The sequence below is a fragment of the Bombina bombina genome, chromosome 6 (genome assembly GCF_027579735.1).
Source record: "Bombina bombina isolate aBomBom1 chromosome 6, aBomBom1.pri, whole genome shotgun sequence".
In the NCBI taxonomy this organism is placed as follows: Eukaryota; Metazoa; Chordata; class Amphibia; order Anura; family Bombinatoridae; genus Bombina; species Bombina bombina.
The window spans coordinates 1,137,521,010-1,137,544,583 of NC_069504.1; the positions used below are offsets into that span (position 1 = coordinate 1,137,521,010).

At 42.9% G+C, this 23,574-nt stretch overlaps 1 protein-coding gene across 2 annotated transcripts in view; it reads left to right on the plus strand.

Moving 5' to 3' along the window:
• The window catches only part of LOC128664282 (N-acylneuraminate cytidylyltransferase), a 238,183-nt gene that overhangs the window by 54,908 nt on the left and 159,701 nt on the right, over positions 1 to 23,574 (plus strand). Inside the window, exon 6 of one of the 2 annotated variants that reach the window (XM_053719115.1) lies at positions 802 to 970. In XM_053719115.1, the coding sequence (XP_053575090.1) occupies positions 802 to 970 (169 nt within the window). Of the gene's footprint in view, positions 1 to 801; positions 971 to 22,542; positions 22,709 to 23,574 lie in introns of those variants that run through there. The other variant, XM_053719114.1, reaches the window with a different exon arrangement.

Here is a 23,574-nt window from a genome sequence, read left to right on the forward strand (position 1 = left end):
ACTAAGGATTTTCGCCAGTCTTGTGCCCTGTTTGTTTCTCAGGAAAGCGTAAGGGTCAGAAGGCTACTTCTCTTTCCCTCTAGTTGAGAAGTATAATTTGTTTTGCTTATGAGACTGCTGGACAGTAGCCTCCTGAGAGAATTACAGCTCATTCCACTAGGGCTGTCTCCTCTTCTTGGGCTTCCTGTGGAACAGATTTGCAAGGCTGCAACTTGGTTCTCTCTGCATTCTTTTTCCAAATAATTCAAAATCTTTTCGGAGAAAGGTTCATCAAGCGATGGTGCCTTCTGTTTAGGCCTGCCTGTCTTGTTCTCCCTCCCTGTTCATTCTGTGTCCTCTAGCTTGGGTATTGGTTCCCACTAGTAATTGAATGATGTCGTGGACTCTCCATATCTTAGGAAAGAAATCAAAATGTATGCTTGCCTGATAAATTTCTTTCTTTCCGGATATGTAGAGTTCACGACCCCACCCTTTATTAAGACTATAACTATATATATATATATATATATATATATATATATATATATATATATATTATATTATATAATTTTTTTTACTAAACCTCAGGCACCTCTACAACTTTGTGTTATTTCTTTTCCATTTCCCTTCGGTCGAATGAGTGGGTAGGGGAGTGACACTTAACAACTTTGCTGTGGTGCTCTTTGCCTCCTCCTGCTGGCAAGGAGTGGTATTCCCACTAGTAATTCAATGATGTTGTGGACTCTTCATATCCGGAAAGAAAGAAATTTATCAGGCAAGCATAAAAAAATTTTCTGGCTTTTTTTTTTTTTTTTTTTTAAGGTTCGGTTATTTTGGAAAAAGCAATCCGAAGGTGGTGAAGCTGTTGGTGTGTAATATTGATGGCTGTCTGACAGATGGCAAAGTCTATGTGAATTATGACCATGAGCTAATCTCCTACAGTCTCAGAGACTTGGACGGCATAAAATTGTTAATAGATAACAATGTGGAGGTAAAGTGATCAGCTGTATATGGTATCTGTGGCACGCACAAGCGCACTCAGCAATTATCAGTGTGGCGCATATTCTGCTTGTGTAACATCTGTCTGCTGCCCAGGACAGAAGCCGCAAATCTTCAGTAGCCACATGTCTAGTTGTTATTAATCTGTCTGTCCCTTCTATTGCTAATTGTGTTATCTGGTTTATTTCTGTCACTTGCATTTGTCTACTGTTCTAGTTACCCTCCTACAAACTATAGGCCCTCGTGTCTCACCCTGGGGTGCATGTAGGCACATAAGCCGGGAGTGCATGTAGCCACATAAGCCGGGAGTGCATGTAGCCATATAAGCCAGGGGTACTCCACACTTTGCTTAATTCTATGTACCAGGCTAAGCTTTTCTTTCCAGTGGCATGGAGAGTCCACAAATTCATTCATTACTGTTGGGAATTCAACACATAACCACCAGGAGGAGGCAAAGACACCCCAGCCAAAGCTATAAGTATCCCTCCCACTTCCCATACTCCCCCAGTCATTATTTGCCTCTGTAACTAGGAGGTGGCGAAGATGGTGCTCTGAAGAAGGTTGGATTAAGTCCTTTAATGGGTAGTTTCCCTTCAATATAGGACTGGGGTTAATGCTGTATCTGTTATGTTCTCTGTGTAGTCAGGATTAGAACATTCAGTTGTGTGCTGTTACCTTGTGTCTGATGTCTCTTGCACATATCACTGAGACGCTGCAGCAGGTGCTTCAGTAAAACTTTTATTCAGCCACAACCACATGGCTTCTTTACTAACAGGTTCATCAGTTAAACTAAACATGGCTTCTGATGATGTAACAGAGACCCAGACACACCCACATATAATGATGAGACAAGGTGGTTAGTGCAAAGATACAGTAAAAGCTTCAGTAATCTTAACAGTATCCATGTAAACCTCTTAGTAAGAGTATTGGTAGCTGTTGGATATCACAGGGAACTTCTCTGTCCTCCTTCCAGCAATCTGTGCTAACACCCCCACCTGACAACCAGTGTTGGCTTACACTGCTTTCATTTCTACTTCAGGTCCCTGTCAGATGTGGATGTGTTTGCTGTTAGACCTGGAAGAGCTGTCACTGCATCATGGCTGAAGTCCTCTGAGGGTAAGTCCCTTTTTCTCTCCTGCTACAGATGGCCTATCGTCTGGAGACACTGGAGAGTTCCAGGTCTTCCATAGGAAGGTTTTTTGGAGGCACAGTACCCTAAGTTCTCTCAAAGGGAGGAGTTAAGGGGGTAAGTCGAAAGGTGCAGATTTATGCGGGAGCGTTAGATTGTGGTGGCGGCTTCCCGAGCTAAGGGGGACAATGTCACCGTGCTTTGTTCTTTTTAGTCATTTTTAAGGTGATTCCTAGGGCACTCAGCCTTTATTGGTCTGTGTGTGTGTGACTTATGGAGTGTAGACAGTACAGGTACGTTCGTGAGCGCATCTGTTATAGGATCGCCTTCATTATGCTGCTAGTCTGAAGCGGGGATTCATGGAGACCCCTACCTTTCTATACAGTAATTTTCTACATGCAGCACCTTTTTTTTTTTTTTTTTTTTTTATTCTTTTTTATTAAAGGAAACAGAGTAAATACAACATCTCCATGTATATCTTACAATTAGTAGACAGTAATCTCTTTATGCAGGCAGTTATACATGAGTTTAATATGCAGCATATCTGATCAAAGATCCATGATTCATTGCAGAAGTAACAAGTCCAAAAGGTAGTAACCATGTCTCTGGTGTCTGCATATGAGTGTACACTCCGTTCCTTAAGGTGCTTTTCAATTTTTTGAACTTCCAACTAACTATTTACAAATTGACCAATTAACCATAAGCAATTTAGTAATTGACATTTCTGTACTTAATTTTGGGTTAGGAGGAGTTAATAGAGAGGGAAAGAAAGGGAAGGAATGGGAGAGAGAGAGAGAGAGAGAGAGAAAAAAAGGGGGGTATTCTTTTGTGTGGAGGTCCAATCTAAACACCCTGTTTTTTTTTTTCAAAACAACATTACTTCCAAAGGCTCCTGACTCTGTGCGCTATTCTCCGTGTGTCGTCTCCCCTCTCTTAAGTCTGTTTGTAACATTGCCTCCAAGTGGGCAAAGGGCTTCAATACCTGGCTCTGAATGGATGGGTCCAATGTATCTAAAAATAATCTCCACTTCCGTAGGAAGGGACGTAACCTGTGTGTCGAGTCTAACATACTGTTCCACAAAAAGTTGTTTAAGCAACAAGTGTTTTAGATCTGCTATTGTCGGTGCCTGTCTAGTTATCCATCTTTTGAGAATACATTGTCTAGCCAGTAATGTATATAATGTGAGGAATCTGTGTAGTCTCTTATGTGCGTCATCCCATTTCAGCATAAAAATTTCCACCTCTGTGAATACTATCTCTATCTGAAACGTAATCTTTAGCCAGTATTGACATTGACCCCAGAACCTCTTGATCTTTGGACAGGTGCAGAAATAATGCCGAAATGATGGAGCCGTGGATCTACATTTAACACAACAATCCGGGATTCGCTTATCCCATTTTGATAATCTATGTGGTGTGATGTAGTCCATGTGTAGAATTCTAACCTGTGCTTCTCTGTGTGACACCGCTAATGTCGCTTGTTTTGTGCGCTTTAAGCTCTCTTTTATGTCTTGTGCTGTCAGTTTTGTTGCACAGTTATTGTTGTGCTTTGTTAGTATGTCAGCTAAGATCGAGGGTTCTTTTTGTTGTAATAGTCGAGTGTAGATGTGAGACAGTGAGAATGTCCCCGCCCGGAATAATGTCTGTGAGACCGCAAAGGGCGAGCAGCGCCTTTTTATGTTTCTGTCTTGGTGCACCGCAATTCTTCCCACCACTGGCAGTGTTTTTGGCACGCTTTGCATGACACCTTTGTGAGACTGCTCTCAGCATAAATTTTCAATATGCTTTGTCTAATTATTTTACATTTGGAGTTTTGCCTCGCTGATCTTGGCGTGCTCTTTCTCCTCTCCATGCTGTTTATTATTGTAAAGGTGATCGCTATACAGGCCTTTAGTTCTACATATGCATTGCTCCGTAGCGCCATTTTATTTCTTGTAGTGGTGCTCGCTAACAGAATGTCAGGTTTAGACATCTGGCCTAGTATAGGTGTTTTACTTATTTTATATGTGTTAGGTGCTGGCACAGACGGGACTTTTACAGTGTGTGTGTAGAGTGTTCATGTGACACAATGCTACTGACTTGTTTCTGGGCAATACACTCAAGCAGTTTTGAGGGAGAATGTGTTATATTACCTGTAATTCTCCATGTTTATCTTTTTATGCAAGTAGGTCCACGTGATCTAAGTTCACCTTCTCTGCCTTGTGAACTGAAGGCCTTGATTTCAGATTCAGCAGATCCCTTACTTTAGTTCTGTCGAACTGTTTGTGGTTCAGTGTTCAGGTCATCGGACCCACAATCTCAGGGTTGCGAGTTGGAACCAACTTCAGCTCAAATTTCTAGGAAGTGTCATCCCTTATAGGATTTATATGGCCTTTATTCTTATCCAGGAGGTCTTCTGACTTTCCAGGTTTACTCTTGTTTCTCCTTTTTTCTAGAGAAGATCTAGTTTCTGGGGGAGATATTATTCTTGTAGCCCCCCTCAGGACAAGAATCCTATTCTCACCTAATCATGGTTCCTCTAAGGGTGGAATGTTCTGGCGTCTGGTTTCTCAGGTACCGTCCGTTTAGATGGAATCTATCAGACCCTTCCTTCAATTTGTCCAGAAGGATCAATTCTTGTCCTCTATTGCACATATCTATAAGATTCTGTTAGGATCTTTTCTGTTCCTTAATTTGCTGACCTTTTTTTTCCCCCTTTTTGTAGCTGTCTGATCTAGCTTTGCTCCAGGGTTTTTTACTCTGCTCTTTGTCAGTGGTCAGGATGCAAGGATTCTCGGTGGGCCCCTATCTGGCTGATATTGTTAAAGCTCCACCTTTCTCGTAGCGAGATCTCTATCAGACTTTCTTCCATGTCCCCTTCAGGACCTTGAGTGGAAGATAGTGCAGATCTTCCTATGATCCAAGCTTCTGTCTGATTCTGTCCATTAGTGGGTCTCTACCCGGAGGTTATACATCTTATTTTGTCTACCATATATATTCCTCTTCTTCTGCAACTTTTTCATGTGCTCAGTCAAGGATCGACCTCTTTCTTTTGATCGGCCTGGGCATAGATAGGAGAGATTCTCTCTCCTGGTGTCTGTAAATCCTTCAGTCTCAGAACCAAGTGCCTTTGAGACCATCTTGAGAGATTGTGAGGTTTGCAGGTTTAGGAACCTGGTCGCTGAAGGAGTCCTTCCTCCCACTTATCTTCTGGTATTTAGTGCCTTTTATATGCTCTAACGTTATGTCCTTTTTTTTCTTAGATTTGGACATCATCATCTTTAGTGGCCTGCAATCATCAGGGGGGGCAAGTGGAGATCCCTGGAGATGTGGGTCTTCCAATTGCCTTGTATCGGCCATTCTCGTCAAAATTTTGAAAGGCATTCCTTTCCCCCAGGGAGTGGTCTCCGAGATGATAACTTTCTGGTAAAGGGGAGGTATGAGATAGACCTTATGGTTTTTGTTTTCTGTTTCTTGTTTTCTGTACCAAACTGCCAGAATACAGGTAGAGATCGAGAGATTCTCAGGGAGTGTTGGTGGATGTGTTTGCAGTTTCTTGGAGGCTCAGACTAATGTATCTGTTTGTTTGTTTTTTTTTCTCCGTTTGCAAGTGTTCGACTGCAGGCATGGTCGTGATGGTCTAGTGAAGTTGTCTTCATCTCCTCCGTGGAGGTTGTCCCTGCGAGTGGACCTTCTGACCCCAGGGCAGTTCCTTCCTCAATATCTTGATCTCTGAGGCCGACTGTGTGATGATTAAACGCTTAATACTGTCCAATGGAAGTTTTTTCTGAAGGGGTCATTGCTATCCTAATTCAGGCTCATAAGTCGCTTACCTGTCGTATTGCCCACTGGGTATGGTGTACGTATATGGCTTGGTGTGAGGAATGAGGTTTTCCTTGGCACAAGATTAAGTTCCTCTAATCTTTTTGTTTCTCACAGAAGCATTTGTCAACTAGTTCTCTCAAAGGACAGTGTTCTGCCCTTCCCCTGTTGTTACACAAATAGTTAGCACTTTTTCCAGATGCTCTGGCATTTGTTCAGGCTCTAGTTAGAGTCAGGCCTGTGTTTAATCTTGTTACTCCCTTTTGGAGTCTTTCGGCTAGATTACGAGTTTTCCGTTAGGAGCTGTGCGATGCTAACAAGCAGTTTTATCTCACCGCTCACTTACCTGCAGCGCTGGTATTACGGGTTTTTACAAACCCGGCGTTAAAAGGCAAGAAGTGAGAGTAGAGCAAAATTGTGCTCCATACCGCACTCCAATACCAGCGCTGCTTAAGTCAGCTGTGAGCTGGTTATACGTGCTTGTGCACAATTTCCCCATAGACATCAATGGGGAGAGTCGGCTGAGAAAAAGTCTAACACTTGCAAAAAAGCAGCGTAAAACTCAGTAACGCAGCCTGATTGATTCCTATAGGGAAATGAATTAAGGTAGAAAAAATCCTATTGGCTGATACAATCAGCCAATAGGATTGAGCTGGAATTCTATTGGCTGTTCCAATCAGCCAATTGGATTGAAGTTCAATCCTATTGGCTGATTGCATCAGCCAATAGGATTTTTTTCTACCTTAATTCGATTTCCCATAGGAATCAATCAGGCTGCGTTACTGAGTTTTACGCTGCTTTTTTGCAAGTGTTAGACTTTTTCTCAGCCGACTCTCCCATTGATGTCTATGGGGAAATTGTGCACAAGCACGTAACCAGCTCACAGCTGACTTAAGCAGCGCTGGTATTGGAGTGCGGTATGGAGCACAATTTTGCTCTACTCTCACTCTTGCCTTTTTAACGCCGGGTTTGTAAAAACCCGTAATACCAGCGCTGCAGGTAAGTGAGCGGTGAGATAAAACTGCTTGTTAGCATCGCACAGCTCCTAACGGAAAACTCTAATCTAGCCGAAAGACTCCAAAAGGGAGTAACAAGATTAAACACAGGCTGACTCTAACTAGAGCCTGAACAAATGCCAGAGCATCTGGAAAAAGTGCTAACTATTTGTGTAACAACAGGGGAAGGGCAGAACACTGTCCTTTGAGAGAACTAGTTGACAAATGCTTCTGTGAGAAACAAAAAGATTAGAGGAACTTAATCTTGTGCCAAGGAAAACCTCATTCCTCACACCAAGCCATTATACGTACACCATACCCAGTGGGCAATACGACAGGTAAGCGACTTATGAGCCTGAATTAGGATAGCAAAGACCCCTTCAGAAAAAACTTCCATTGGACAGTATTAAGCGTTTAATCATCACACAGTCGGCCTCAGAGATCAAGATATTGAGGAAGGAACTGCCCTGGGGTCAGAAGGTCCACTCGCAGGGACAACCTCCACGGAGGAGATGAAGACAACTTCACTAGACCATCACGACCATGCCTGCAGTCGAACACTTGCAAACGGAGAAAAAAAAAAACAAACAGATACATTAGTCTGAGCCTCCAAGAAACTGCAAACACATCCACCAACACTCCCTGAGAATCTCTCGATCTCTACCTGTATTCTGGCAGTTTGGTACAGAAAACAAGAAACAGAAAACAAAAACCATAAGGTCTATCTCATACCTCCCCTTTACCAGAAAGTTATCATCTCGGAGACCACTCCCTGGGGAAAGGAATGCCTTTCAAAATTTTGACGAGAATGGCCGATACAAGGCAATTGGAAGACCCACATCTCCAGGGATCTCCACTTGCCCCCCTGATGATTGCAGGCCACTAAAGATGATGATGTCCAAATCTAAGAAAAAAAAGGACATAACGTTAGAGCATATAAAAGGCACTAAATACCAGAAGATAAGTGGGAGGAAGGACTCCTTCAGCGACCAGGTTCCTAAACCTGCAAACCTCACAATCTCTCAAGATGGTCTCAAAGGCACTTGGTTCTGAGACTGAAGGATTTACAGACACCAGAGAGAGAATCTCTCCTATCTATGCCCAGGCCGATCAAAAGAAAGAGGTCGATCCTTGACTGAGCACATGAAAAAGTTGCAGAAGAAAGAATATATATGGTAGACAAAATAAGATGTATAACCTCCGGTAGAGACCCACTAATGGACAGAATCAGACAGAAGCTTGGATCATAGGAAGATCTGCACTATCTTCCACTCAAGGTCCTGAAGGGGACATGGAAGAAAGTCTGATAAGATCTCGCTACGAGAAAGGTGGAGCTTTAACAATATCAGCCAGATAGGGGCCCACCGAGAATCCTTGCATCCTGACCACTGACAAAGAGCAGAGTAAAAAACCCTGGAGCAAAGCTAGATCAGACAGCTACAAAAAGGGGGAAAAAAAAGGTCAGCAAATTAAGGAACAGAAAAGATCCTAACAGAATCTTATAGATATGTGCAATAGAGGACAAGAATTGATCCTTCTGGACAAATTGAAGGAAGGGTCTGATAGATTCCATCTAAACGGACGGTACCTGAGAAACCAGACGCCAGAACATTCCACCCTTAGAGGAACCATGATTAGGTGAGAATAGGATTCTTGTCCTGAGGGGGGCTACAAGAATAATATCTCCCCCAGAAACTAGATCTTCTCTAGAAAAAAGGAGAAACAAGAGTAAACCTGGAAAGTCAGAAGACCTCCTGGATAAGAATAAAGGCCATATAAATCCTATAAGGGATGACACTTCCTAGAAATTTGAGCTGAAGTTGGTTCCAACTCGCAACCCTGAGATTGTGGGTCATGACCTGAACACTGAACCACAAACAGTTCGACAGAACTAAAGTAAGGGATCTGCTGAATCTGAAATCAAGGCCTTCAGTTCACAAGGCAGAGAAGGTGAACTTAGATCACGTGGACCTACTTGCATAAAAAGATAAACATGGAGAATTACAGGTAATATAACACATTCTCCCTCAAAACTGCTTGAGTGTATTGCCCAGAAACAAGTCAGTAGCATTGTGTCACATGAACACTCTACACACACACTGTAAAAGTCCCGTCTGTGCCAGCACCTAACACATATAAAATAATAAAACACCTATACTAGGCCAGATGTCTAAACCTGACATTCTGTTAGCGAGCACCACTACAAGAAATAAAATGGCGCTACGGAGCAATGCATATGTAGAACTAAAGGCCTGTATAGCGATCACCTTTACAATAATAAACAGCATGGAGAGGAGAAAGAGCACGCCAAGATCAGCGAGGCAAAACTCACTCCAAATGTAAAATAATTAGACAAAGCATATTGAAAATTTATGCTGAGAGCAGTCTCACAAAGGTGTCATGCAAAGCGTGCCAAAAACACTGCCAGTGGTGGGAAGAATTGCGGTGCACCAAGACAGAAACATAAAAAGGCGCTGCTCGCCCTTTGCGGTCTCACAGACATTATTCCGGGCGGGGACATTCTCACTGTCTCACATCTACACTCGACTATTACAACAAAAAGAACCCTCGATCTTAGCTGACATACTAACAAAGCACAACAATAACTGTGCAACAAAACTGACAGCACAAGACATAAAAGAGAGCTTAAAGCGCACAAAACAAGCGACATTAGCGGTGTCACACAGAGAAGCACAGGTTAGAATTCTACACATGGACTACATCACACCACATAGATTATCAAAATGGGATAAGCGAATCCCGGATTGTTGTGTTAAATGTAGATCCACGGCTCCATCATTTCGGCATTATTTCTGCACCTGTCCAAAGATCAAGAGGTTCTGGGGTCAATGTCAATACTGGCTAAAGATTACGTTTCAGATAGAGATAGTATTCACAGAGGTGGAAATTTTTATGCTGAAATGGGATGACGCACATAAGAGACTACACAGATTCCTCACATTATATACATTACTGGCTAGACAATGTATTCTCAAAAGATGGATAACTAGACAGGCACCGACAATAGCAGATCTAAAACACTTGTTGCTTAAACAACTTTTTGTGGAACAGTATGTTAGACTCGACACACAGGTTACGTCCCTTCCTACGGAAGTGGAGATTATTTTTAGATACATTGGACCCATCCATTCAGAGCCAGGTATTGAAGCCCTTTGCCCACTTGGAGGCAATGTTACAAACAGACTTAAGAGAGGGGAGACGACACACGGAGAATAGCGCACAGAGTCAGGAGCCTTTGGAAGTAATGTTGTTTTGAAAAAAAAAAACAGGGTGTTTAGATTGGACCTCCACACAAAAGAATACCCCCCTTTTTTTCTCTCTCTCTCTCTCTCTCCCATTCCTTCCCTTTCTTTCCCTCTCTATTAACTCCTCCTAACCCAAAATTAAGTACAGAAATGTCAATTACTAAATTGCTTATGGTTAATTGGTCAATTTGTAAATAGTTAGTTGGAAGTTCAAAAAATTGAAAAGCACCTTAAGGAACGGAGTGTACACTCATATGCAGACACCAGAGACATGGTTACTACCTTTTGGACTTGTTACTTCTGCAATGAATCATGGATCTTTGATCAGATATGCTGCATATTAAACTCATGTATAACTGCCTGCATAAAGAGATTACTGTCTACTAATTGTAAGATATACATGGAGATGTTGTATTTACTCTGTTTCCTTTAATAAAAAAGAATAAAAAAAAAAAAAAAAAAAAGGTGCTGCATGTAGAAAATTACTGTCTAGAAAGGTAGGGGTCTCCATGAATCCCCGCTTCAGACTAGCAGCATAATGAAGGCGATCCTATAACAGATGCGCTCACGAACGTACCTGTACTGTCTACACTCCATAAGTCACACACACACAGACCAATAAAGGCTGAGTGCCCTAGGAATCACCTTAAAAATGACTAAAAAGAACAAAGCACGGTGACATTGTCCCCCTTAGCTCGGGAAGCCGCCACCACAATCTAACGCTCCCGCATAAATCTGCACCTTTCGACTTACCCCCTTAACTCCTCCCTTTGAGAGAACTTAGGGTACTGTGCCTCCAAAAAACCTTCCTATGGAAGACCTGGAACTCTCCAGTGTCTCCAGACGATAGGCCATCTGTAGCAGGAGAGAAAAAGGGACTTACCCTCAGAGGACTTCAGCCATGATGCAGTGACAGCTCTTCCAGGTCTAACAGCAAACACATCCACATCTGACAGGGACCTGAAGTAGAAATGAAAGCAGTGTAAGCCAACACTGGTTGTCAGGTGGGGGTGTTAGCACAGATTGCTGGAAAGGACAGAGAAGTTCCCTGTGATATCCAACAGCTACCAATACTCTTACTAAGAGGTTTACATGGATACTGTTAAGATTACTGAAGCTTTTACTGTATCTTTGCACTAACCACCTTGTCTCATCATTATATGTGGGTGTGTCTGGGTCTCTGTTACATCATCAGAAGCCATGTTTAGTTTAACTGATGAACCTGTTAGTAAAGAAGCCATGTGGTTGTGGCTGAATAAAAGTTTTACTGAAGCACCTGCTGCAGCGTCTCAGTGATATGTGCAAGAGACATCAGACACAAGGTAACAGCACACAACTGAATGTTCTAATCCTGACTACACAGAGAACATAACAGATACAGCATTAACCCCAGTCCTATATTGAAGGGAAACTACCCATTAAAGGACTTAATCCAACCTTCTTCAGAGCACCATCTTCGCCACCTCCTAGTTACAGAGGCAAATAATGACTGGGGGAGTATGGGAAGTGGGAGGGATACTTATAGCTTTGGCTGGGGTGTCTTTGCCTCCTCCTGGTGGTTATGTGTTGAATTCCCAACAGTAATGAATGAATTTGTGGACTCTCCATGCCACTGGAAAGAAAAGCTTAGCCTGGTACATAGAATTAAGCAAAGTGTGGAGTACCCTGGCTTATATGGCTACATGCACTCCCGGCTTATGTGGCTACATGCACTCCCGGCTTATGTGCCTACATGCACCCCAGGGTGAGACACGAGGGCCTATAGTTTGTAGGAGGGTAACTAGAACAGTAGACAAATGCAAGTGACAGAAATAAACCAGATAACACAATTAGCAATAGAAGGGACAGACAGATTAATAACAACTAGACATGTGGCTACTGAAGATTTGCGGCTTCTGTCCTGGGCAGCAGACAGATGTTACACAAGCAGAATATGCGCCACACTGATAATTGCTGAGTGCGCTTGTGCGTGCCCAGATACCATATACAGCTGATCACTTTACCTCCACATTGTTATCTATTAACAATTTTATGCCGTCCAAGTCTCTGAGACTGTAGGAGATTAGCTCATGGTCATAATTCACATAGACTTTGCCATCTGTCAGACAGCCATCAATATTACACACCAACAGCTTCACCACCTTCGGATTGCTTTTTCCAAAATAACCGAACCTTAAAAAAAAAAAAAAAAAAAGCCAGAAAATTTTTTTATGCTTGCCTGATAAATTTCTTTCTTTCCGGATATGAAGAGTCCACAACATCATTGAATTACTAGTGGGAATACACTCCTTGCCAGCAGGAGGAGGCAAAGAGCACCACAGCAAAGTTGTTAAGTGTCACTCCCCTACCCACTCATTCGACCGAAGGGAAATGGAAAAAATAACACAAAGTTGTAGAGGTGCCTGAGGTTTAGTAAAAAAAATTATATAATATAATATATATATATATATATATATAAATAATATATATATAGTTATAGTCTTAATAAAGGGTGGGGTCGTGAACTCTACATATCCGGAAAGAAAGAAATTTATCAGGCAAGCATACATTTTGATTTCTTTCCTAAGATATGGAGAGTCCACGACATCATTCAATTACTAGTGGGAACCAATACCCAAGCTAGAGGACACAGAATGAACAGGGAGGGAGAACAAGACAGGCAGGCCTAAACAGAAGGCACCATCGCTTGATGAACCTTTCTCCGAAAAGATTTGAATTATTTGGAAAAAGAATGCAGAGAGAACCAAGTTGCAGCCTTGCAAATCTGTTCCACAGGAAGCCCAAGAAGAGGAGACAGCCCTAGTGGAATGAGCTGTAATTCTCTCAGGAGGCTACTGTCCAGCAGTCTCATAAGCAAAACAAATTATACTTCTCAACTAGAGGGAAAGAGAAGTAGCCTTCTGACCCTTACGCTTTCCTGAGAAACAAACAGGGCACAAGACTGGCGAAAATCCTTAGTCACCATAAGGTAAAATTTTTAGAGCATGCACAACATCCAAGTTGTACAACAGACATTCTTTATGAGAATAAGGATTGGGGCAGAGAGAAGGAACAACAATTTCCTGATTAATATTTCTATCCGAAAGCACTTTAGGAAGAAACCCCAATTTAGTACGAAGAACCGCCCTATCCGCATGAAAGATAAGGTAAGCAAATCGCACTGCAAAGCCGAGTGTTCCGAAACTCTCTGAGCAGAAGAGATAGCAATAAGAAACAAAACCTTCCAAAATAGCAACTTAGTATCTATGGAATGCTTTGGCTCAAACGGAGCCTGCTGCAAAACTTTAAGAACAAGATTAAGGCTCCAAGGAGGAGCAACAGGTTTAGACAAAGGCCTTATTCTGACCAGGGCCAGACAAAAAGATTAAACATCTCACATCAGCCAGACGCTTGAGTAACAAAGACCTTCCTGGAGAAAAGACAAAATTCTAGGAATCCTGACCCTACTCCAAGAGTAGCCCTTAGATTTACATCAATAAAGGTATTTACGCCATACCTTATGAAAAATATTTAGAGTAACAGGCTTGCGAGTCTGGATCATGGTCTCAATGACCGACTCAGAAATCCACGCTTAGACAGAACTAAGCGTTCAATCTCCAAGCAGTCAGCTTTAAAAAAACGAGATTTGGATGGCGGAATGGACCCTGATTTAGAAGGTCCTTCCTCAGGGCAAACCTCCAAGGCAGCCAAGAAGACATCTTCACTAGGTCTGCATACCAGATCCTGCGAGACCAGCTATTAGAATTACCAATGTACTCTCTTGTTTGATACAAGCAATAACTTGTGAAGGAGCGCAAACGGAGGAAACAGGTATGCTAGACCAAAATCCCAAGGAACTGCCAGAGCATCTATCAGAGTGGCCTGAGGATCTCTTGACCTTGAACCGTACCGTGGAAGCTTGGCGTTCTGCCAAGACGCCATCAGATCCAACTCTGACACCCCCCATTTGAGGGTTAACCTGGAGAACACCTCCGGATAGAGAGCCCACTCCCGGGAGGAAATGTCTGTCTGCTCAGGAAATCCGCTTCCCAGGTGTCCACTCCAGGAATGTGGATGGCAGATAGACAACAATTGTAAGCTTCCGCCCACTGAATAATCCGTGCCAGCTCCTTCATGGCTAAGCACTCAGAGTTCCTCCCTGGTGGTTGATGTAAGCCACTGAGGTGACGTCCGATTGAAACCTGATAAACCGGACTAAAGGCAATTGAAGCCAAGCCATCAGAGCATTGTAAATCGCTCATAACTCCAAGATGTTTATGGGGACCTCCGAAGAAGCGCATCCACGCATGCGCGAAACGCGTCAGGCGTTCCTAACTGTGACCCTACATACCTGTACCTGTTTGGTCTTCTAATAAATTTATGATTTCCAGCATTTCCACAGTGAGCAAGCGTACCTCTTTCTTTGCCTGCTTGTTTATGGGGAGAGCAGACTCCTCCCGATGCATAGTCCCTGTGCCTTTAACAAGTCCCAGACTGCTCCCCAGCCTAGCAGGCAGGCGTCCATGGTCACAATCACCCAGAAATGTCTCCGGAAGCATGTACCCTGAGGCAGATGGTCCTCAGAAAGCCACCACGGTAGAGAGTCTCTTGTCGACTGGTCTAGATCTATACTCTGAGACAGATCCGAATGGTCTCCATTTCATTGTTTGCGCATGCATAACTGCAGAGCTCTCAAATGGAATCGAGCAAAGGGAATGATGTCCATGGAAGCAACCATCAGACTAATAACCTCCATACATTGAGCCACTGATGGAACAGTAGACTGAAGAAATAGGCAAGAGAAGAATTTTGGATTTTCTGACCTCCATCAGAATTTTTTTCATAGATAGGGAATCTATATGCCCTAAGAAAACCACCCTTGTAGCTGGAACAAGGAACTCTTTTTCCAGATTCACTTTCCAACCGTGGGAACATAGAAAAGACAACAAGATCTCTGTATGAGAGTTTTCTTGTTGAAAAGATGGCGCCTGAACCAATATTTCATCCAGGTATGGCGCCACTGCAATTCCCCGAGACCTGATCACTGCCAAGAGAGCCGCCCAGAACCTTTGAGAAAATTCTGGGAGCTGTGGCAAGGCCAAACGAAAGAGCCACAAATTGAAAGTGTTTGTCTAGAAATGCGAATCTCAGGAATTTGTGATGATCCCTGTGGATGGGAACATGAAGATACACGTCCTTCAGGTCTATGGGAGTTATGAACTGACCCTCTTGGACCAAAGGAAGAATGGAACGAATGGTTTCCATTTTGAAGGACGGTACCCTGAGAAACTTGTTGAGGCAAGTTAGGTCTAAAATGGGTAGAAAAGTTCCTCTTTTTTGGAACCACAAACAGATTTGAATAGAATCATAGACCCTGTCCCCTTACTGGAACTGGAACAATAACTCCTAGGGAGGAAAGTTTCTGAACGCAGTTCAAGAATGCCTCTCTTTTACCTGGTCTGCAGATAATCTTGAGAGGTGGAATCTGCCCCATGGGAGGTAAAGTTTTGAACTCTATTTTGTAACCCTGAGATACTATGTCCACAGCCCAAGGATCTGGGACATCTCGTCTCCATGCTTGACAAAACAGGGAAAGTCTGCCCCCCACTTGATCCGAACCCAGACCGGGGGCCGACTTCATGCTGAGAGATTCCTTTCCTTATTACAAGACTGATTTGGCTTCCAAGAAGACTTGGACTGCTCCTGCTTGGAAGAGGGAGAGGAAGATGTTTGACCTTTAAAGTTACGAAAGGAACGAAAATTACTTTGACGTCCTTTGAGTCTGTTCTTCTTGTCTTGTGTTAGAAAAGACTCTTTTCCACCATAATATCAGAAATTATTTCTGCCAGACCAGGACCGAACAAGGTCATCCCCTTGTAAGGAAGCACCAGAAGCTTGGACTTAGAGTTAACATCAGCTGACAAAGATTTTAGCCACAATGCCCTGTGTGCTAGGACAGTGAAGCCAGACATCTTGGCTCCCAGTCTAATAACTTGCATGTTAGCATCAGAAATAAAGGAATTGGCTAGTTTAAGAGCGTTAATCCTATCTTGTATCTCTTCGAACGGAGTCTCTACTAAAATTGATTCAGACAAGGCGTCGCACCAAACAGATGTCGCACCTTGCTACTGTGGCAACACAAACTTAAGGTTGCCATTGAAGACATTTATCAACATACATCTTCTTCAAATAAGCTTCCAGCTTTTTGTCCATGGGATCCTTAAAGAAGCAGTTATCCTCTATAGGGATCGTAGTTTCTTAGCTAGAGTAGAAATAGCCCCTTCTACTTTAGGCACTGTGCGCCAAGAATCTTTAATAGAGTCAGCAACAGAAAACATTTTTAAATACAGGAGACGGGGAGAAAGGAATCCCTGGCTTTCCCATTCCTGTGAAATAATCGCTGTCACACGATCTGGGACAGGAAAAACTTCCACAGAGAAGGGAACATCATAGTATTTATTAAGTTTACTAGACTTCTTAGGGTTGACAAAACGACAGAATATTGGAGTCATCCAAAGTAGCCAATACCTCCTTTAACAGTACACAAAGGTGTTCAAGCTTAAATCTGAAGTTTACTTCTTCAGTATCAGATGATAAGGAATAAAAACTGTCTGAATCTGAGATTTCCCCCTCAAAGGGTACCGGCGCATCCTCCTCATCAGACTTATGAGAGAGGGCAACCTGCGTAGCAGTAGGTGGAACAAAAACATTACTATCTGAATGTCTAATTTTCCTCTTGTGTTTCCCAGCAAATGAAAAGCAGATAATGCTGCAGATACTGCAGAAGTCACATGAACCGGCAGAGAGAAGAAACTATGCAGCAAGTAAAAGGCACGCGTTTCCCTCTGCCAACACCATAATATGCAAGTAGCTGCAGTTGGTATCAAAATCAAGCAGTTTGTCAGTTAGCCTGTTCTAGCTAAGCAAGCAAAGAAAAAACATAAATTGTATGCTTACCTGATAAATTTATTTCTCTTGTAGTGTATCCAGTCCACGGATCATCCATTACTTGTGGGATATTCTCCTTCCCAACAGGAAGTTGCAAGAGGATCACCCACAGCAGAGCTGCTATATAGCTCCTCCCCTCACTGCCATATCCAGTCATTCGACCGAAACAAGACGAGAAAGGAGAAACCATAGGGTGCAGTGGTGAATGTAGTTTAATTAAAATTTAGACATGCCTTAAAAGGACAGGGCGGGCCGTGGACTGGATACACTTAACAAGAGAAAACATAATTTATGCTTACCTGATAAATTTATTTCTCTTGTAGTGTATCCAGTCCACGGCCCGCCCTGTCCTTTTAAGGGCATGTCTAAATTTTAATTAAACTACATTCACCACTGCACCCTATGGAGTTTCTCGCTTTCTAGTTCTTGTTTCGGTCGAATGACTGGATATGGCAGTGAGGGAGGAGCTATATAGCAGCTCTGCTGTGGGTTGATCCTCTTGCAACTCCTGTTGGGAAGGAGAATATCCCAGCAAGTAATGGATGATCCGTGACTGGATACACTACAAGAGAAATCATTATCAGGTAAGCATAAATTTATGTTTTTTCTTTGCTTGCTTAGCTAGAACAGGCTAACTGACAAACTGCCTTGATTTGATACCAACTGCAGCTACTTGCATATTATGGTGTTGGCAGAGGGGAAACGCGTGCCTTTTACTTGCTGCATAGTTTCTTCTCTCTGCAGGTTCATGTGACTTCTGCAGTATCTGCAGCATTATCTGCTTTTCATTTGCTGGGAAAACACAAGAGGAAAATTAGACATTCAGATAGTAATGTTTTTGTTCCACCCTACTGCTACGCAGGTTGCCCTCTCTCATAAGTCTGATGAGGAGGATGCGCCGGGTACCCTTTGAGGGGAAATCTCAGATTCAGACGTTTTATTCCTTCATCTGATACTGAAGAAGTAAACTTCAGATTTAAGCTTGAACACCTTTGTGTACTGTTAAAGGAGTATTGGCTACTTTGGATGACTCCAATACTTCTGTCGTTGTCAACCCTAAGAAGTCTAGTAAACTTAATAAATACTATGATGTTCCTTCCTCTGTGGAAGTTTTTTCCTGTCCCAGATCGTGTGACAGCGATTATTTCACAGGAATGGGAGAAGCCAGGGATTCCTTTCTCCCCGTCTCCTGTATTTAAAAATGTTTTCTGTTGCTGACTCTATTAAAGATTCTTGGCGCACAGTGCCTAAAGTAGAAGGGGCTATTTCTACTCTAGCTAAGAGAACTACGATCCCTATAGAGGATAACTGCTTCTTTAAGGATCCCCATGGACAAAAAGCTGGAAGCTTATTTGAAGAAGATGTATGGTTGATAAATGTCTCAATGGCAACCCTTAAGTTTGTGTTGCAACAGTAGCAAGGTGCGACATCTGTTTGGTGCGACGCCTTGTCTGAATCAATTTTAGTAGAGACTCCGTTCGAAGAGATACAAGATAGGATTAACGCTCTCAAACTAGCCAATTCCTTTATTTCTGATGCTAACATGCAAGTTATTAGACTGGGAGCCAAGATGTCTGGCTTCACTGTCCTAGCACAAAGGGCATTGTGGCTAAAATTCTTTGTCAGCTGATGTTAACTCTAAGTCCAAGCTTCTGGTGCTTCCTTACAAGGGGAAGGACCTTGTTCGGTTCCCTGGTCTTGCAGAAATAATTTCTGATATTATGGGTGGAATAGAGTCTTTTCTAACCACAAGACAAGAAGAACAGAACTCAAAGGACGTCAAAGTAATTTTCGTTCCTTTCGTAACTTTAAAGGTCAAACATCTTCCTCTCCCTCTTCCAAGCAGGAGCAGTCCAAGTCTTCTTGGAAGCCAAATCAGGTCTTGTAATAAGGAAAGGAGTCTCTCAGCATGAAGAGTCGGCCCCCGGTCTGGGTTCGGATCAAGTGGGGGGGCAGACTTTCCCTGTTTGTCAAGCATGGAGACGAGATGTCCCAGATCCTTGGGCTGTGGACAAGTATCTCAGGGTTACAAAATAGAGTTCAAAACTTTACCTCCCATGGGGCAGATTCCACCTCTCAAGATTATCTGCAGACCAGGTAAAAAGAGAGGCATTCTTGAACTGCGAGTTCAGAAACTTTCCTCCCTAGGAGTTATTGTTCCAGTTCCAGTAAGGGGACAGGGTCTATGATTCTATTCAAATCTGTTTGTGGTTCCAAAAAAGAGGGAACTTTTCTACCCATTTTAGACCTAACTTGCCTCAACAAGTTTCTCAGGGGTACCGTCCTTCAAAATGGAAACCATTCGTTCCATTCTTCCTTGGTCCAAGAGGGTCAGTTCATAACTCCCATAGACCTGAAGGACGTGTATCTTCATGTTCCCATCCACAGGGATCATCACAAATTCCTGAGATTCGCATTTCTAGACAAACACTTTCAATTTGTGGCTCTTTCGTTTGGCCTTGCCACAGCTCCCAGAATTTCTCAAAGGTTCTGGGCGGCTCTCTTGGCAGTGATCAGGTCTCGGGGAATTGCAGTGGCGCCCATACCTGGATGAAATATTGGTTCAGGCGCCATCTTTTCAACAAGAAAACTCTCATACAGAGATCTTGTTGTCTTTTCTATGTTCCCACGGTTGGAAAGTGAATCTGGAAATAAGAGTTCCCTTGTTCCAGCTACAAGGGTGGTTTTCTTAGGGACCATAATAGATTCCCTATCTATGAAAAAATATCTGATGGAGGTCAGAAAATCCAAAATTCTCTCCTCTTGCCTATTTCTTCAGTCTACTGTTCGGCCATCAGTGGCTCAATGTATGGAGGTTATTAGTCTGATGGTTGCTTCCATGGACATCATTCCCTTTGCTCGATTCCATTTGAGAGCTCTGCAGTTACTGCATGCGCAAACAATGAAATGGAGACCATTCGGATCTGTCTCAGAGTATAGATCTAGACCAGTCGACAAGAGACTCTCTACCGTGGTGGCTTTCTGAGACCATCTGCCTCAGGGTACATGCTTCCGGAGACATTTCTGGGTGATTGTGACCATGGACGCCTGCCTGCTAGGCTGGGGAGCAGTCTGGGACTTTGTTAAAGGCACAGGGACTATGCACTCGGGAGGAGTCTGCTCTCCCCATAAACAAAGCAGGCAAAGAAGAGGTACGCTTGCTCACTGTGGAAATGCTGGAAATCATAAATTTATTAGAAGACCAAACAGGTACAGGTATGTAGGGTCACAGTTAGGAACGCCTGACGCGTTTCGCGCATGCGTGGATGCGCTTCTTCGGAGGTCCCCATAAACATCTTGGAGTTATGAGCGATTTACAATGCTCTGATGGCTTGGCTTCAATTGCCTTTAGTCCGGTTTATCAGGTTTCAATCGGACATCACCTCAGTGGCTTACATCAACCACCAGGGAGGAACTCTGAGTGCTTAGCCATGAAGGAGCTGGCACGGATTATTCAGTGGCGGGAAGCTTACAATTGTTGTCTATCTGCCATCCACATTCCTGGAGTGGACACCTGGGAAGCGGATTTCCTGAGCAGACAGACATTTCCTCCCGGGGAGTGGGCTCTCTATCCGGAGGTGTTCTCCAGGTTAACCCTCAAATGGGGGGTGTCGGAGTTGGATCTGATGGCGTCTTGGCAGAATGCCAAGCTTCCACGGTACGGTTCAAGGTCAAGAGATCCTCAGGCCACTCTGATAGATGCTCTGGCAGTTCCTTGGGATTTTGGTCTAGCATACCTGTTTCCTCCGTTTGCGCTCCTTCACAAGTTATTGCTTGTATCAAACAAGAGAGTACATTGGTAATTCTAATAGCACCTGCATGGTCTCGCAGGATCTGGTATGCAGACCTAGTGAAGATGTCTTCTTGGCTGCCTTGGAGGTTTGCCCTGAGGAAGGACCTTCTAAATCAGGGTCCATTCCGCCATCCAAATCTCGTTTTTTTAAAGCTGACTGCCTTGGAGATTGAACGCTTAGTTCTGTCTAAGCGTGGATTTTCTGAGTCGGTCATTGAGACCATGATCCAGACTCGCAAGCCTGTTACTCTAAATATTTTCATAAGGTATGGCGTAAATACCTTTATTGAATGTAAATCTAAGGGCTACTCTTGGAGTAGGGTCAGGATTCCTAGAATTTTGTCTTTTCTCCAGGAAGGTCTTTGTTACTCAAGCGTCTGGCTGATGTGCCAGATGTTTAATCTTTTTGTCTGGCCCTGGTCAGAATAAGGCCTTTGTCTAAACCTGTTGCTCCTCCTTGGAGCCTTAATCTTGTTCTTAAAGTTTTTCAGCAGGCTCCGTTTGAGCCAAAGCATTCCATAGATACTAAGTTGCTATTTTGGAAGGTTTTGTTTCTTATTGCTATCTCTTCTGCTCAGAGAGTTTCGGAACACTCGGCTTTGCAGTGCGATTTGCCTTACCTTATCTTTCATGCGGATAGGGCGGTTCTTCGTACTAAATTGGGGTTTCTTCCTAAAGTGCTTTCGGATAGAAATATTAATCAGGAAATTGTTGTTCCTTCTCTCTGCCCCAATCCTTATTCTCATAAAGAATGTCTGTTGTACAACTTGGATGTTGTGCATGCTCTAAAAATTTTACCTTATGGTGACTAAGGATTTTCGCCAGTCTTCTGCCCTGTTTGTTTCTCAGGAAAGCGTTAAGGGTCAGAAGGCTACTTCTCTTTCCCTCTAGTTGAGAAGTATAATTTGTTTTGCTTATGAGACTGCTGGACAGTAGCCTCCTGAGAGAATTACAGCTCATTCCACTAGGGCTGTCTCCTCTTCTTGGGCTTCCTGTGGAACAGATTTGCAAGGCTGCAACTTGGTTCTCTCTGCATTCTTTTTCCAAATAATTCAAAATCTTTTCGGAGAAAGGTTCATCAAGCGATGGTGCCTTCTGTTTAGGCCTGCCTGTCTTGTTCTCCCTCCCTGTTCATTCTGTGTCCTCTAGCTTGGGTATTGGTTCCCACTAGTAATTGAATGATGTCGTGGACTCTCCATATCTTAGGAAAGAAATCAAAATGTATGCTTGCCTGATAAATTTCTTTCTTTCCGGATATGTAGAGTTCACGACCCCACCCTTTATTAAGACTATAACTATATATATATATATATATATATATATATATATATATATATTATATATATATATATATATATATATATATATATATATATATATATATATTATATTATATAATTTTTTTTACTAAACCTCAGGCACCTCTACAACTTTGTGTTATTTCTTTTCCATTTCCCTTCGGTCGAATGAGTGGGTAGGGGAGTGACACTTAACAACTTTGCTGTGGTGCTCTTTGCCTCCTCCTGCTGGCAAGGAGTGATATTCCCACTAGTAATTCAATGATGTTGTGGACTCTTCATATCCGGAAAGAAAGAAATTTATCAGGCAAGCATAAAAAAATTTTCTGGCTTTTTTTTTTTTTTTTTTAAGGTTCGGTTATTTTGGAAAAAGCAATCCGAAGGTGGTGAAGCTGTTGGTGTGTAATATTGATGGCTGTCTGACAGATGGCAAAGTCTATGTGAATTATGACCATGAGCTAATCTCCTACAGTCTCAGAGACTTGGACGGCATAAAATTGTTAATAGATAACAATGTGGAGGTAAAGTGATCAGCTGTATATGGTATCTGTGGCACGCACAAGCGCACTCAGCAATTATCAGTGTGGCGCATATTCTGCTTGTGTAACATCTGTCTGCTGCCCAGGACAGAAGCCGCAAATCTTCAGTAGCCACATGTCTAGTTGTTATTAATCTGTCTGTCCCTTCTATTGCTAATTGTGTTATCTGGTTTATTTCTGTCACTTGCATTTGTCTACTGTTCTAGTTACCCTCCTACAAACTATAGGCCCTCGTGTCTCACCCTGGGGTGCATGTAGGCACATAAGCCGGGAGTGCATGTAGCCACATAAGCCGGGAGTGCATGTAGCCATATAAGCCAGAGGTACTCCACACTTTGCTTAATTCTATGTACCAGGCTAAGCTTTTCTTTCCAGTGGCATGGAGAGTCCACAAATTCATTCATTACTGTTGGGAATTCAACACATAACCACCAGGAGGAGGCAAAGACACCCCAGCCAAAGCTATAAGTATCCCTCCCACTTCCCATACTCCCCCAGTCATTATTTGCCTCTGTAACTAGGAGGTGGCGAAGATGGTGCTCTGAAGAAGGTTGGATTAAGTCCTTTAATGGGTAGTTTCCCTTCAATATAGGACTGGGGTTAATGCTGTATCTGTTATGTTCTCTGTGTAGTCAGGATTAGAACATTCAGTTGTGTGCTGTTACCTTGTGTCTGATGTCTCTTGCACATATCACTGAGACGCTGCAGCAGGTGCTTCAGTAAAACTTTTATTCAGCCACAACCACATGGCTTCTTTACTAACAGGTTCATCAGTTAAACTAAACATGGCTTCTGATGATGTAACAGAGACCCAGACACACCCACATATAATGATGAGACAAGGTGGT